This window comes from Scomber scombrus, chromosome 6 (genome assembly GCF_963691925.1).
Source record: "Scomber scombrus chromosome 6, fScoSco1.1, whole genome shotgun sequence".
Lineage (NCBI taxonomy): Eukaryota > Metazoa > Chordata > Actinopteri > Scombriformes > Scombridae > Scomber > Scomber scombrus.
In genome coordinates, this window is record NC_084975.1 from 10,000,536 (window position 1) to 10,017,843 (window position 17,308).

Sequence of the window (17,308 nt, forward strand, 5' to 3'; positions counted from 1 at the left end):
AAACAGTCAATTTGATTTCACTGATGAGTTAATTACATTCTACAAATACAAGAGTCTACAAGAGAGGCATAAGTAAAATTATCATTGATATAATGCTTTTGATATTTAGTATATCTATATAAACAACATGGCTTTAAATTTGTTTAGAATTACGCATTTTTTGTACATGAAATACATCCATGGTTAACAAATCATTTCACAAATAGGGATTTAATATTTATTCATCTTCATGATGTGATGCTTCCTTTAAGACCAGAAAATATGATATCTTACATTACATTACACTTAGAATAAACATTTTAATACTTATATTATATTGATATAGGGTATGTATTATCCAACATTGGAATGAGAAATGTCACTATGGTCAAAAATCATATTATATGGCTCTGTGTGATTGGATGGGGAGTGAGACAACCCCTAACAAGAAATTAAGGGGTAAAGCGTGATGAGAAGCTACTGTAGATGACAGCAAAGTGTGATCATACACATCCTGGAGTTGTTAACCTACTGAAACACTTAAAGTAGAAGCCATTTCAGGGTGCTATTCAAAATGATTATGAGAAGTGTGAGTCATTCTTCTCAAATAAGAAGGATGTCGTGTGTCACCATTAAGGGTGATGACAAAACTATTTGGGACAGAATTGGTATATACTGTGTACGTAGTGTAATTCAGCTCTCACTTCACTTGATAAGTGAGTAAATGCAAGGTTTCACTGTATGACAATGCTGATCTTCATACTGACCTGGCTCTGCTTGAGCGTGGAGACCAGTTTCTGCAAGGTGATGTTTTCCTCCTCTAGCTCTGTGTAGTCCTGAAGCAGCCTGGTCTCTCTGAACTTGTATTCCTTGATCTCCTCCCTCATCCTGCTCCTCTGTAGCTCCAGCATCTCATTACTCTGAAGAGGAGGGGGATGGGTACAATACAGCAAGAGGAAGAAGAAGAGAGCACAAAGGCAAAGAAAAGTGTAATTCAGTGCTTCTTCATGACTTAAAATCATATGTCAGACAATATTTAATCATCTTAAAATAGGATGAAATGCAGAGTAAATCCCACAGCCTTTTACCATACGAATACAAATACTTATAGCCTGAAGATGTAAGTTTATGAAACATTTTCATTTTCGATGCAATGAGTCAGCACCCTCAGACTCCCAGGAGCATCATTTATTCGGTCATTTGCTGTGCAGAGGTAGAAACATGAGCCTATGCTGGACCAGACAGTGTAGATGAGAGAAATGCCACAACCACATAACTCATAAATCCATGCACAGTAGTTGGAAACACCATGTAGAGACCTCAGCAAAATAACCTGGGCTCACACAAGTGTTGATGCTAAGTTTTATTCCAAGAAATGGAGCTAAGGATGAATATCCTCCCTGTTTTTCTAAGCCTCTGTCACTTAAAATGCAACAGATGAACACTTAAGAATGAATATGATAATATTAATCTGAATGATGATAGTTTATGGGTTTAAGATCTCACTGCCTGATTTTTTACAGTAGTCATAATAAATAGTATACCTCAGGATTTATATACCAAAGAAAAACTATACAGTATTTCCAAGCCAGAAATGAGGAAAATAGGAATACATGTCAGCTATTGGGTAGAAACCTTACATTGAGTGCAGAACACAAAGTCATTTACTATATGTCTCACTGCAGAGCTGCCTGCAGCTCCCTGCAGCTCTCTGTACATATGGCAGAAGTGCTGACCCAGAGACAGTGTCAGGAGTGGGCGTGGATACACACAGGAGGCAGAGAGCTGAGACACATATGGCCTGTTCTGGGTTTTCAACCTCTTTTTGTATATATGTGTGTGTGTGTGTGTGTGTGTGTGTGCTGTGTGTGGGGGGGCAATGGATGTTTTAGAACTGGCAAATGGACTGAAACTAAAGACAGTTATGATACACTGAATCTTTTGATTTGTACAGTGGCTGACAGCAGCTCCTATACTCTTGAAGCTAATCGAGCCTAAACTGCAGAGTCCATAGAAGTACAGTAGTGCTGCCTCTGCAGCTGCACTGAAAATACTTTTGTACTTATCAAGTAAAGAACACACAAAAAACAAATATGACATCTTAAGAACATAATTGCCAGAGAAAACCATAGAATTACACATTTTAAGAGTGGTATTATTGATGACAATTACCCTCTGTTGCTACATGTTGTCCAATTACATATTCATGACAGTGTGGGGAATTAAGTCTTGAGCCTGGTATGAAGTGCACAGGATTAAAGGCCAATTATCATTCAGTGAGGCTCTACAGAAGCATAGCTGATCGGGGGCTACAGCAGTCGGGGTCAGGGACAGTGTGGCACACAACACTGGCTCTGAGCCCACCACGGGGCAGAGCTGGGAAACCCACCCCTGACCTGGCGTTCACAGCACAGATTGTGACTGCGACAACTTTAATAGATTCATGATACAATGGCAAGCATGGCAGACGTCCAGGCATCTTGTAATCACACATCATTCCCATCACTGTTGCTATGGCAATGGCATTTAAATACTAAATGGTGCCACAGGTCTCAAAACTATATGACTGATTTTCTCTGTAACTTTAGGCATTTTTATTTGTTTAGGCACAGTACCAGCCAAAAATTTGGACACACTTTCTCATCTAAGTGAAATTGACTGATATTGTATATTTTCCTTTGCAGATTCCAAGATATACTGTAGGTGATTGTCTTGTCTTTATATTAATTCTACAGACATATATATATATATCTTGACATTATCATTGTCAATAGTTACCCTATATATGTGTGGGAAATTGGGGTTTTATAAATTAATAGATGAATCACAAAAACATATGATACTATAAACTATATTAGATGCCAAATGTTCCTTGTGTTGGTGTGGAAGTCAAAAAAACATTTTGATTCTAACTTACTGACTTAAGAATAGCAACAAACTTTCTGGCTAAAATGAACTCTACCCAGAATCTTTTTCTTAATATGTTAATCATGTTTGTGGAAGGCTGCTTGGAACCATCAAAAACCTTTTTAATTAGACCCAACTTGTGACAAACGAAGCCCCCAGCGTAGCAGCAACACCTGCTTCCGGCAATGAAAAGCTGACTCCTAATGAGAGTTTCAGAGAGAGGCAAAAGGCATTTGGTATGTACACATCATCAAAGAGCACCGATCAGGATGCAAACAGGTGACAGGTGTGTGGGAAGAATAACAACTCATCATAAATATGTTCTGTCAACTGGTTTTATCAAGTAATTAGCTTCTAAAATCTACATCATCCTGACCAATGAACGTGTTGTGAATACATTCCTCTGCTTTCATTCATTATTACATTTGACATTTTATGGGTTCAAACAGCACGCACAGAGTAATGATTCAACCTCACAACATTCCCTAATGAATAAAGTGAATGAGAGTGTGAGTCCTGTGAGTGTAGTGCTGGTTGGTGTGATGTGAGAAGCCTGGCTCACTCTGTCCCTCCACATGTGCCGAGCTCAGGGCATTTCACTTATTCCACAGCTTAGCACCGGATTTGCCCCCCACAATGGGGTCGTGGCCGTGGTGTCTGACCCCAACTCGAACCCCTGTGCTGCCCGCCACAGTGGCTGCAGACACGCATGCACGTACGCACATGCATATTGTTGTCTCTGTGTGAGCTTTGACCCTTTTCTGACTGTCACCGTGACCTTTGCCTTTATCAAATACATTGATCTAATGTAAATTAATGTACCGTGAATAAGGCTGGACAGAATGTGGAAAACTGACTTTTTAAAAGTCAAGAAACTACAATAATTTGTGTGCTTAAATAATAGATGTAATAGTTTGTTTTTGCTATGCCCACTTCTCTTATGACAATTAGGGTTATTTTTCTTTCTAATTTTCTTTGGAGAGCTCCTTCCAGAGCCACAAAAACAATTATACAAATGAGTGGAGCTCCTCATAAAAAAAACTGAACACCATGTATAGAGTCTGTGGAATGCTGCTTTAACTAATACTAGGAGAAATATTAAAAACATAATATTATTATTAAAATCAGTGTTAAGCCAAATTTATAAGTTGTACTGTCAGCTGATGCAGGGCTGTTTTCATGTATATGCTTTACCTGATTTCATGTGTTTTGCTTGGGTAGCATCAAGTAATCAATCCCATGTCTGCAGAGTTTACAAGCTCACCTCTCGTAGGTCCTGCACCAGTATGTTGAGCCTCTCATTCTCTGACTGGGCGTTGGATGCCACAGAGCGGTTAAGCGTCAGCTCTGTCTGTAGCTCCAACAGACGGCCCATGTAGTACGCCTCTTTGGAGGCTGACTCCTGCAGCAATGTCTCCTCATTGGACTCCCCATCTTCTGCCACCTTACGCTGGTTGGTGTAAGCCTGACCGAATGCCTGGGGAAGTGGAAAGGGAGGGATGGTGATAAAGTGAAAGCGATGCAAAAGTGACACTTATCTAAATCCTGTCATATAACATTAACATCATAATCCTTGAGAGGGATTTATACCCACAAGAATGTAAATCCAGCATATCTTCACAGCTGTGGCCACTAGGCGTACTCCTGCTGCACTTTTGACCACCGAGAGCAAACTTGCAGGGGCAGTCCCTCGAGGATACCTGCTCTCTGTCTATGTGGGATGATGTTTCACTGTGATCAATAGACACACTGTTCCCATTTTCCTGACACAGGTTTTCACAGCACTAAGAGCTGACTTGTCATGATAAAGGAGCCGGAGCTTGATTGAGAAAATCAAAGCAGGAACTAACAGCACAACAGGCCCATGATACTGCAACAAGCACACCGGTCGACTGTGGTAAAAAAGGCACTGCATTCAAAAAACCTTTTGCTGATATGACTCTGGTCTATGCCATTAAAACTGAGACATATACACATATGTTCACTTCATGCAATGTTAATGGAATAATATGTCATGTATATTGTATGAACAGCCTTGTGCTTTTTTCCTATCAGCACTCGTCGTCCATGCAGTGGCTGCTTTAGTGGTTCAATAAATACTATGAGCCATCCTTCACTTTCTCGGCAGATCAGCAGGAAAATTGAGTATTGTGCCCGCAGTGGCCTCTGCGAGAGACAGTGGATCAATACTGCCTCCTCAGAAAAATATTTTATGGTTTACAATTGCTACATGAAACTGTTAACAATACAGCATCCATGGAAGTGAGACCCGCGGTACAGTTCCTGGACCTGACCAAATTGACCGTGCAGCCTAAAGCATAGGGGAGTCATATATTTTGGACTAGAGCATTAATAATTCACAAAGAGTCCTCTCGCTGTAAAAACAACTTTTCTCTATTGGAGATGAATCATTTATAAAGAACAAGCATCCATTATTTGGGGTAAGACATGAGCTCCAGTGTGCAGCTGTCGTTTCCTCCCACCGCACTAGTCATTTTTTTATTTACTCCTAATTCATGAGCTAACAGGTCAAGCAGGCAGTGTGCTGTATGATGAGGTCCCATTGTTAGACATGGGCAATTTATTACAGTCAGAAATCTACTTTACAGCAGATCTTGGAGTATATAAAGCATCGGCAGAGAGGGGGAAAATTTATGAGTTCGTACTGCTGTTTGGGGGCTAAATAAATTGGTGTGTTGTATTTGAGTGAATGACATGAGCCAATTTTCTGGTTGGGAGATTTGAATGCCACCATTTTTGTTCCAATTACCCTTATTGACTAACTCCCTCTGTCACATCTGGCCTGCTGTTTTGGATCGATCAACATCAGGGAACCAGCAGAGCAACAGTAAACGCTGTTTAACCAGTACATCCAATGACTGTCATTTCATAATGGCAGATGTCATAATCAAACAACTGAAATCTATAAAAATGATGCACAGACTTTATCACTATGTCAATATGAAGTTGCTATTTATCTATGGACGCTAAATCAGGTAAATAAAGTATTAACGTACATTGTTACTGATTCCATGGTGAAAATATTCATTCTAATTCAACAGATCCTTATGTTTTCCTGTTGAATTACAATTGTAGCTGTTAGCATATGAATAAGAGCCAGCAATACATCCAATGAAATGGCTGTAAATTCACAGACCATCTAGCCATTCACTTTGTAATGATTTGAAAACACTCATGCAAAAAATGGCACATTGTTATTATTCTGTCTCAATTTTTTCTCTCTGCATCTCTTTTACTTCTCTGTCTCTCTCTCTCTCTCGTTCACTCACCCTCCTGCCCTCTCTCCCTCTCTGGGGAGGCACGGTGTTAATCTAGTGAATGATTAAGAGGGAGGGCCTCCGGAACAAAACAGCTGATTAATTCTGAGCACAGTGTGACTGAATGAGCTTGCATTCTCGTTTCAGATGAGAGGTCGTCAACCTCCGAGCAGGCTGCAGAGCCACAGCTGAGCCCTACAGGAGGGAAAGGGAAAATCTGGCCTCACGAGTTCCTGCTGTTGGACTTCTAATGTCATTTATAGCACATGGCGAACCCAAAAATGTGCCAAGAGAGATACTACTAGACTATGATGTCTTGGGAATGAGGTCCTGCCGTAAATTTACTGAAGGCCCACTCTTGGGCAAAGAGATGATTTTAAATGCAGTCACCAAAATTATACTTCCTTTTTAGGAATACACAGTACATACATTTTTCTACAAAACCATTGTTTCCATTTTAACCAAAATTGCCACCCTTCTCAAATGTTAAATATTGTCTGAACACAAGCCACTAGACAATAAGTTTTCCATTATAGCATGAAGACAGACTTTTCAGTACAATAATATAATAGTTTTCAATACTCTGTGCTTTTGACACATTTTTAATGGTGTCAAAAAAGGTTTGACACACAGCCCTCCTGATAAACAGTCAAAACAACAGAAAGCAGAGCCAGAGAATAACAATCAGACAGGCAGACTCTGTCCTAGTTGCGGCCAGTGATTCAGCAGCAACTCATCCACGGAGCAGCCGTGTGTCTTGGATGCGTAACGAGAGGCAGATGGTTTCATAACAAGCCTCCTTCATGGGCTAAAACATGGTCCTGAAAGTCCACTCGCTCCATCTGCCCATCTCTCTTCCTAAAAGAAATCACAGCGGATGACACTGATGGCCGCTCACACAGAACGCTCTGGCCCATCCTGTTGCACCCTGGCTTCTGCTGGGCTAAAAATAACAGCGACAGCTCTGTATTTTTCAAGCTAATTACATATACAGCACTGGCAATACATGCAAGCTGGATCATTAAAGTGATAGATATGCAGTGTCCTTGTATCTGTGCCCTAATTGGCAAACATAATACAGTTATTCAAGACAGATAACATGTGAAGAACAGTGTGGAAGATTAAAATTCAATACCATTTCCTCAGGATGATATTAATATGGAGTTACTGACTGGCAGCCCATTCGTTTCTGTGTACTGAAAACCACGTAATTCATTCAACCTTGAGGCTCCTAGGCCTTCTGTGCCTCTGTGGATAAAGTCCAGACAATAGAGTCCCCTCTATAGATATTCATCCCTGGGGCCATGGAAAGAGGAGCAGACAGAGGGAACAAACCAACCGCTGCACCAGTGTTAGTGGAGGAGGAGTGTGTGCAACCCTGAAATCCTACCCTTTCTGTTGCAGTCCCTAATGAGGAGTCAGGGGAGGGCCTGTAGCTGTGTCATCTTGTATGTGTGTGTGTGTATATCAGGAATCTATTTTTACACCATGGGAAAGAGAAGACTGCACTACTTCTACAATAGCAATTAATCTCCACCAAACTTCCATGTTTACAGTGTCAGGTCTACCCAGCAACATACACTATAAAAACAAGTATTATACATAGAGAGTGATGAAAAGCTAATTAAGGACCTAGACTTGACTACATTTCTCAGAGTCAGAGAGCAAGGTTTAGAGCAAAATCCAAGTTAAAACCTCGCTGAAATATGAAAATAGGCACCAGTATATTTTAAATAATTTTTAATGATTTATTAATGCATTTTCAAATCCTAATTGATGAGGACTTTAATTCGATTTTCTGGATTACCTAATATATTAATAATGACACTAGAGTAGCGTTAATTAATTGCTAATCACTGTACATTCAGTAACTAATGAATGGATAATGAAAAAAGGTATACATTTGCGGATTAAAATTGTAGCATAACAGATGTGAAGGGCAGATTAAAATCAATTAGCTTTACTAAACCAATTATATCGTATTAAAGTACAAGATGAGAAATGCACTATGTTTTTTTGCTCAGTTTGACACAGAAGAGATTTAAATACCATGCAAAACTCAGCTTTCTGAGTACTAATCCCTGCTACTGCATTTTGATTTGATAAGTTATGGGAAAGCACTGAACTCATAATACGCAGAATTCTTATGATTGAAAGATGCGTGCACACACATACACACGCGCATGCACACGCGCATGCACGCTCCATGCATACATGTGTCCTGTCCAGATGGCCCCAGCCAACCACATCAGGGATTTCAGTACCATGGAGAGAGACATGCAGGACTGCTGCTGAGAAGCCACACAGCTGTTAGCGTCATGAGGGGAGCTGGGCATGTGTGTGTTTGAATGTTTGTGTGTGTGTGTGAGAGAGAGAGAGTAAGTCAGATCAGACTAGGTGTGATGAATAGAGAAAGAGATAAAAAGAAGAAAAACAGACAGATGGTGTAATATACATGTCATGAAATCAAAATTCATGTGTTTATTCATAAATCATCCACTTTGTCATTCACTCCAATATCACAAATGTTTGAGACCAAGCCAAATAATCCATTTGCCAAAAAAATAAACAACAAACCACAACAACAATAAGCATCATCTCATAAATTATCGCAAGAGAGCAACATAAAAATAACAAAACACACAGAAGCATACATCAGCCTGATGTCAGAAAGATTTATCCCTGACTTATTCCCTCCTTTTGACAAGCAGATGTTTGACTGCAGTACAAATGTCTCAGGAGATAAAAAACACAGTAGCGTTAAGGATCATGATTTGTCTGATTTTACAAAGTCTGAAAACACATGGTGCCATATCTCTGAAAACAGAAGTAGTCTTTCCTTTTTAAAGATAATTTTTATGGCTTTTTTCCCTCTATGTATAGTTCATATGAAAACACATGACATGACATGACACATGACATGTCTTAAACAGTAGCAACCCATATTAAGCAATGCACAAGAGGGGGACTTGTACTCACTTGGACACCCAAACCTAGTGAGGTTAAAGGAAGCTGTTGAATGTGTCCATACAACTCCTTTTCACTTAAGTTTATTAACTACGAGAAATTCTGATGTACTAAAATCTAATTTCCATAATGTGTCACTGAAGTAGTTTTATGGGAGACAATGCACATCTCGTCCTCTGGCAAGGGCACAGAAATGTCCCCATGTGCTTCTCAGCCAGAGGGAAAAGTGCCAAGTCAAGAGATCTGTCATCTATTAAAAAAAAACACACACACAAGCACATTTCCACAAGCGAGGTGAAGCTGGCTAATCACAGCCCAGCGAGAATGGAGGTCAATATTAAGAAATAACAGATGATTAAAAGTACTTACTTAAAAGCTAAACTTTGCATGCAGGTTTATTGTCTGTTGTGAAGTTTACGTACTGAAATCATCACTAGGTATTGCACATAATTACAGAAAACATAGGTTCTTAGATACCTATTTATTATACTGCTGTATGTCTGAGGTTCAAATTACTCTGTTTATGCAAATAACTAATTACTCTTTACTAAAAACGATTCCCTTTACTGTATTTCTTTTCTCTGGATGCAACAATTTTAGTATTGCCTTTTTTGTGTGTGTGTGCTCATGTGCTTTAAGCCATCAGGAGTCCTCTACTGAATCAACAAGCATGTTTATAGTTTATCATCATAATGCTGAGTGCCCAGGCATGCTCTGCTGCACCACTTAAATCCTTTATTTTAATTTCCCCAGCTGGTACAAAGCTTCTCTACTCATGAATAACTGTCTCTGTAAACATTGAGCCAGTATGATAACAATGTTTTATAGATAAAGCAGAAGGTGAATGTGTCTGTTGCTATTTAGCGCAAAGACGCCTATTATTCCTCTGATAACAATATGCTATTATGCCGACACTCGAGGAAAAATTATTTTCTGTAATGTAGAATAACAGCTGAAAAACACCTTAATGTGCTTTACAGAGGAAAATCCATGCAAGTTACAGCAGATCCACAATAGAGTCACATCTGCTGCTCTCTCACCAACACAATGTTGCTGTGTTCAAGTTTAAGGTCTGCCAGGGGACAGGCTGTGGTTAGTCAAAAAGATGTGTCTTGTTAAAGTGATTCAATTTGGCTCAAGTCAGCTCATGATAAGAAAGATGCTTGGGTTATTTCCCAGAATGCCTATCACTTATATGCTCTCAGTCTGTGCTTGGCTTACTGGATGTTGAATTGGTAGACAGAGAAGCAGCTGTGCGTAAGATTTGTTCAGCAGATCCCAAATGACTCTTTCCCCCCCAATCCTGTTTTTTCCCCCTCAGATCTGATCCATTCTTACATTTTCCTCCTTCTGCAACCAATTCCTCAATGCGCTAACCAACTGGTCAGACTACCAGCCTTTAACTGTGTCAATTTTCTCTGCTTGGTAATGTGCCTATCAGGACATCATGAGCAAGTCGACCACAGAAACACATGGCCTACCCTTCAGGCCATTCCGGCACAAAAATGCATATTCAAAAATACACATAGCTACAGGCACACTCATACATGCACTTTGCTGGTATTCACTGTGGACTGCTGTCATTCATTTAGAGAGAGAACAAGTGCTGTCGGGCTGGAATGGAAAATAATATAACAGTGAGGGATAAAGACAAGAGGAGGCTTTAGTGCAAAATGTGATATCAGTGTCAAATGAAAGCAAGCAAGATAGATAGAAATCTATTGATATTTTTTGTATTGAAACCAACTTATAGCTGTGAAAACAGGGCTCAAAATAAATATTTCATATTTTCATCAATACAAACAAGCATGAATCCTCTAAAAGGTCTCATGTGACACAGATTCGGATTCACTGGCTCCTCATCAAATCCAATTCAGAATCCAATTCAAAGTTCTCGTGATCACCTATAGACCTCAGCAGCCCTGTGACCAGCAGGTCTCTAAGGTCTCCTGATCGATTTTTTGGTTATTCCTCAATCCAAATTTAAAATTCTGAAAAATACCTTGGCATCACAGTTGATGAAATCCTTTCTTTTAAATCCCACTTTGATAAATGTTTAAAGAAATTGAAATTAAAATTGTGTTTCTTCTTATGGTGATGTTATTCACACGAACGCCTCTGCTCATGCTCTTCATTAGTTGGATGCTGTTTATCACAGAGCACTAAGATTCATAACAGGATGTAAACCCCTCACACACCATTGTACTTTGTACTCGTTGGTCAACCGGTCATCATTGTCCATGTGCAGACTTTTGCATTGGTATAATATAATTTACAAATCCATCCTAGGATTGCTGCTCACACACTTATCCTCTTATATGTCACGTAAACAGGGCAGCCATAGCCTATGTTCCCAGGACTTCATTATTTTCAGTGCCCTTTGTCCATACAGAGGTCGGCAAAAAGGCATTTTCCTGCTCTGCCGCCTCAACCTGGAACAGCTGAAATTGAGCCCCTGTGTCTCAATGAGATTAACTGTATAAATAAAGGATAACAAAATAAAAAAACAGAAAGAGACTGTGCTTTTGAATTTGTAGCTCCTAAGCTTTGTTTTTTTATTGTGTTTTATGTCTGTATGATTTTGTTGGTTTATTTCTTCTGCGAAGCACTTTTTGACATCTCGTCTTTTGAAAGGGCACTATATAAATAAAATAACTACTCAGTTAATGTGTCGTTGTTTAAAGAACACATTTATTAAGTAGTAAGTTCAAAAATAATGTAAAAAGGCCTATGAAAACTTCTCATAGCTCAAGCATATCTAAACACATCTGAGTGTCTTGTTTAGTTCTACCAACATTTGACGACCTAAAGATATTCAGTTTACTATCACAGGAGACGAAGAGAAGCAGCAAATTTTCACATTTGAAGAGCTGAAAATATTTTGTTGGTATTTCTGCAATAAAAAGGACTTTTTACGATTAACAGATTATCAAAATTTTTGCTGATTGCTATTAATTTATTGTATAATTGATTAATCAACTAATGGTTTTGGTTCTATACATATTAGCACATAGATATAATCTCCCCATTATATTATCATTAGATGTGCATCAGCTTCTACTTTCAACCCTGTCAGACACACAGTATTTCATATTTAATGGTGTGTAGTTGTGTGAATGAGCTGCTACAAAAGGTAAAGCTGTGTCTGTGACTTATCCTCTCCCTCAGGGTACACCCTGGTAAACACAGTGATTCACTGAGGCTCAGTGGTACATCAACACCAAAGTAACAGAACAAAAAAGGCTAACTAAAAGATTTTAGTTAACAAATATTACCATCATTACCCTCCTAAACAGTCATGTTCCATTAAATACTGAGTCTCTGTAGTCATTGGAGTGCTCAAGAACTCGCCTGGGGTGATGAAGAATTAGAGCGCTAATGTGGAGAGTGCAGAGATCGACCTACTCAGTCTCCTCTTTTCTACACACCACCTCCCTCCTTCCCTCCCTCCTTTATCCATTTGTTTGAATAAGTGGCAAAAATATTCCATGGGACAAGGAGCCCAAGATTAATGTAAAAAATATATATATATATGAAAAGGGGGAAAAGTGAATTTGGAGAGGTGTGCAATGCTGAGAGTAATGAAGGTGGCTTTGAAGAAATTAAGGATGTGTCGGTGCCAGCAGATGCATCTAGGGAGGCAGCCAGAAGCACATGAGAAAGAGAGAGAGAGAGAGAGAGAGAGAGAGAGAGAGAGAGAGAGAGAGAGAGAGAGAGAGAGGGAGAGAGAGAGAGAGAGAGAGAGAGAGAGAGAGAGAGAGAGAGAGAGAGAGAGAGAGAGAGAGAGAGAGAGAGAGAGAGAGAGAGAGAGAGAGAGAGAGAGAGAGAGAGAGAGAGAGAGAGAGAGAGAGAGAGAGACAGGAGACAGATTAAACTGATAACATTGTCTCCTCTCTCTGCAGTGGGTCTCTGCTGATAAAGAGGACCCGGCCAAGCCAGACAAACACAGACTAACAATGGAAAGGCTGGCCTGCACACAGTGACCCTCTTGGTATTGACATGGGGCCTCTGGGTGACTCAGTGCTTTTGTGCAGCCACAGGAGAGCCTCCACGCCACGCCCACCGACCTGTAGGAATCCTTGTACAGTACAGCATGCAGCCAGGCACACTGCTGTTAAACTGCTGTTAAAACAGGCTAATAACAAGGTGCTGCCAGCTGTGCACTTCATTAAACACTAAGTTTTCTCCTTACCTGTGTCCAAAACTTTTGCTCCTTCTTATACTTTTTCTCTTGCTAGAAGTCAACTTCTGTCATCAAAAGACAGTTCCTATGGAGAAAATTGTTTTCACACATCGTAACATGGATTTGAGCGCTGACTTCACACTCGTAAGAACAAAAAAAAGCTTATTTCACCTGCTCTGCTTGATAACTGATTTCTTGCTTATGTAACTGAGGCTGATGTTGTTATGTTATGAGTTTTGAAAGTAGGAAATTTCTGCACTCCAGGAAAAGTCAGATGATCACCAAACACAGTAGGATTTATACTCTGGTGACCATGAATAGAAATTTCAGTGGTGGACCATACATAGAGCCATATAGCTAATGTGGCTAAAAGGTGATTTGCTGTATTTGTTTTTTTTATATTATTGGAAATTGAATATATGTGAATCACCCAGGGATCTAGGAAATAGTGATGTGATGGACATTCTTCTCTATTTTACATTAAGTGTACATCTTACACTAGATCTTACACTGAATCAAAAAAAATTTGATTAATGAAGAGATTAGCTGCTCTGACTCAATTCTCAATTCTCAGGTTTCAGCATTTCCACATATACAGTATATTTTGTTGTGGGCAGGTCTTAAAGCAGGTCCACAAGAACATACATCGTATGCAGTTCCTTCCTCTCAGCTCTTTCAATGTCATGATCTAACTTGACTTCAGCACTGTTGTGATGGAGGACAGGGTTAAATAAATGGGTTAACAAGGAGATGATTTAATACCTGTCTAACCCTATACTTCCCTTAAGAGGGTAGGAGTGACAAAGACAGATCCCCCTGACCCTATTCTGTGTCACAAGCCCATTATTAGTGCATGTTTGTGTCTGCATGTGCTCAAGCATGTCAGTGTGTGCGTATGTGTGTGTGTGCTGTAATGGTGACGAGGGGGAGGGATAGGCAAGAGCTTCAGAAGATCGCGCCCGTTCATAAGAATGGGCTGGATATATAATAGCCTCTGGTTATCTAGATGGGATGCTACTCTTTTCCCGGCATTCAGAGATGAAAAGCATGAAAGAAGACTGTAGCTTCAACTAAATTCTCTGTCTAGACACAACTAAGGTAGAATAACTGAAGTTGGTGATGATTTAAAGTTCTGCTTTGTGAAAACAACATAATGTTTGTTAGTTTTATTTGGAGAGCACAATGTTCGCAATAAATGTAAACAATGGATAACATAAGCACAGTTTCCACAAAGGAAGACCTTTGGGTTGCAAATACAAAAGTTTTCCTTGTAAGAGAGCAGGTTGCTGTTTTTTGCTATGCTTTCAGAGTTTGCAGCACACACAGCTAAAGTAGATGACTAATCAATACAGCAGCCTGCAGGCAGGGGAGTCCTGTTCCCTCTTACCAACTACTGTATTTCACTGCAGCAAAAAGGAGCTTTCTAAAAACATTATCTATGCAGGGATGGGCATGCCTGAAGGGTCTCTGCAGAGAGAATAAATTCATTAAGTATTTTCTCTTTCATGTGAGGATCATGAGATTTGAAAAATTTGTGCCAATACAAAAGAATGGGGGGAAATTCTTTTCAAGTTATGTTGGATGAGCAATAACACAGCTCTTGGATGCACTGGTAGCACAAGGGCAAAACACTCAGCCATCAAAAGCATGAACTTCTGCATGGATTACATCCTCCTGGTCAATTTCCTCACTGTAAGGTGAAAAGAAGCAGTTAGTTACAGGAGAATTGACAACTGCTGTGTGAGGGAGTTGGCAATACCAACGAGAGTAAAAAAGGGTGGAAAAACAAAACAAAACACGTTTTCTCTTCTATATATTAGCCCCTTCCTGCTTCTATTTCTATATACAGCACAGCAACCCATCCCCATTCTCTCTCTCTTCCCTCCCTCTTCTCCATTAAAACAGTCAACACAACCCTTAAACCTGAAACAACAAAGAGACTCGAGTGGCGGGCTAGAGTCACTCACCAGCACTACCACTCTATCCTGCTGCCCCTCCCTCTCTGGTCTCAAACATAACATCCGCACCCAAATCCCCCACCTCTCCTCCACACGCTGCATTTAGAGACACTGGAGAGAGAGAGAGGGAGAGAGAGAGAGAGGGAGAGAGAGAGAAAGAAAACAAAAACAAAACTAAAAGCCATACGCACATGCAGAAAAATGGTCCTGATGTGTGACTCAACAAAGATAAATGACCTTCCCTTCAGGTTCTGGCAAAACACACAGATGCACACATCAACCCCCGCAATATAAAACACCTGAGGCCAAACACAAGGGCAGAAAGGTCCTTATCTATATGCTTGTCTGCATCCCTGAGCCTGTTGCTGGGGTCACAGGTCAACACCACCAAACCTGCAGCATATCTTCCTGACAGCTGACTACAAGGTGCCAAAACTCATTTAGCTTAATTTCTCATAAAAGCTGACAAGTGATTCAGTTTAGGATGATCCACTTGGAGGAAATTTCATGCGCTCATGTCATGTTCAGTATGTTTCACAAGCGTGCACTGATTTCCTACACTACACAACAGAGCGCAGCTACAGTAGGCTCAGACATGATGATACATTTTCACCATTCAGGGTAGCAATTGATGCATTATCCCCACTTCACTCCAAAGGGGGACCCCAGGGGAGGGTGGTAGGGGAGGCCAGGGGGGCAGCACCACAAGAGATGAAAAAGGGGATGGGGGGGTGGGCTCATTTTGTGGAGCAACACCATCTCGTAATGTATTGGTCCATCTCCTTATTCTGTGTTTTCTAAACTCCCATGAACCCTTGCGGATGTAAAAGAGGAGTAAAAAGACAAATGCGTCCTTCCTCCCCAGTCAGAGCAGACTGATTTACAACCACATCTGCTCTCTTGTTTGATTGTTGTCACTGAATTGGAGGACCAGTCAAACACAGCAGGGTGTATTGAGAATTTTCTAAACAGTTAATAAGAGTTCTGCTGTAACTGCAGCTATTATATTGGTGAGGGGGACAGATGTTAAAACCTCTGGAAATGTAACTCCTAATCACTAATACATTCAGTTTGTACTGCTCCTTGCTGCATGTGACACGGACGTTTAATAACCAGTGTAATTTTGTGAATTTATTCTGAGGGAGGTAAAGTCGAACAACAACTTCCCACTCCCATCACTATTCCAGGATGAATCTCAGGGGGAATAGACTGACAGCTAATCAATCATCTACAGTAAAGTCTAAGTGTGATTGATTGATTGATTGATTGATTGATTGAAATTCTTGATTGACAATAAAAAAGAGACACAACATATATAAATAACTAAATAAATAACTAAATAAATAAATAAATAAATAAATAAATAAATAAATGAATAACTAAATAAATAATACATACAAAGCCTGAACCAGGAGGTAACCCTAACATAATATTATAACAATATATTATAATATATTATAACACACAATGCCAGATGAGAGTGTTTTTGCCTATGCATCAAAAGCAAAGGGCTTTTGATGAAACACAAGTTTGTGATGGTGACTCCAGCTGTAATTGGCTCTTGTCCGGACTAAAGAAGATGTCCTTAAAGAATAGACTGACATTTTAGAAAATATGCATATTTGCTTTCTTGCCAGGGGTTAGATGAGAAACTTGATATCACTCATGTCTGTATGGTAAATATGAAGCTAGAACCAGCACGGGTGAGTTTATCCTATACATACTAGAAGCAGAGGGCACAGCACCTCTAAAGCTATTTAAACACATCATATCTGGTGTGTTGTGTAAATGTCTGTAAAAGCTAAGCTAACAGTACGCCAACCTCAGCTACATATTTAGAGTACAGACATGAGAGTGATATCATCTTCTTCTTCACTTTTGTCTGCCTTGTTTGGTCTTATTTCTTCTGTAAAGCACTTTGAAACTTTGTTAAGAAAAGCGCTATATAAATAAAGTTTATTATTATAATTATATTATTCTGATCTACATTAACTCTCGTCAAGAACGTAAATAAGCCTATAAAAATAAAGACACTC

At 39.8% G+C, this 17,308-nt stretch overlaps 1 protein-coding gene across 1 annotated transcript in view; it reads right to left on the reverse strand.

The window, feature by feature from the left end:
• bicd1a (bicaudal D homolog 1a) overlaps nucleotides 1-17,308 on the reverse strand; it is a 31,519-nt gene that overhangs the window by 8,682 nt on the left and 5,529 nt on the right. Inside the window, exons 2-3 of the mRNA XM_062420613.1 lie at nucleotides 4,151-4,363; nucleotides 747-899 (exon numbers count right to left, since the gene is read on the reverse strand). Of these exons, the coding sequence (XP_062276597.1) occupies nucleotides 747-899; nucleotides 4,151-4,363 (366 nt within the window). The remainder of the gene's footprint in view (nucleotides 1-746; nucleotides 900-4,150; nucleotides 4,364-17,308) is intronic.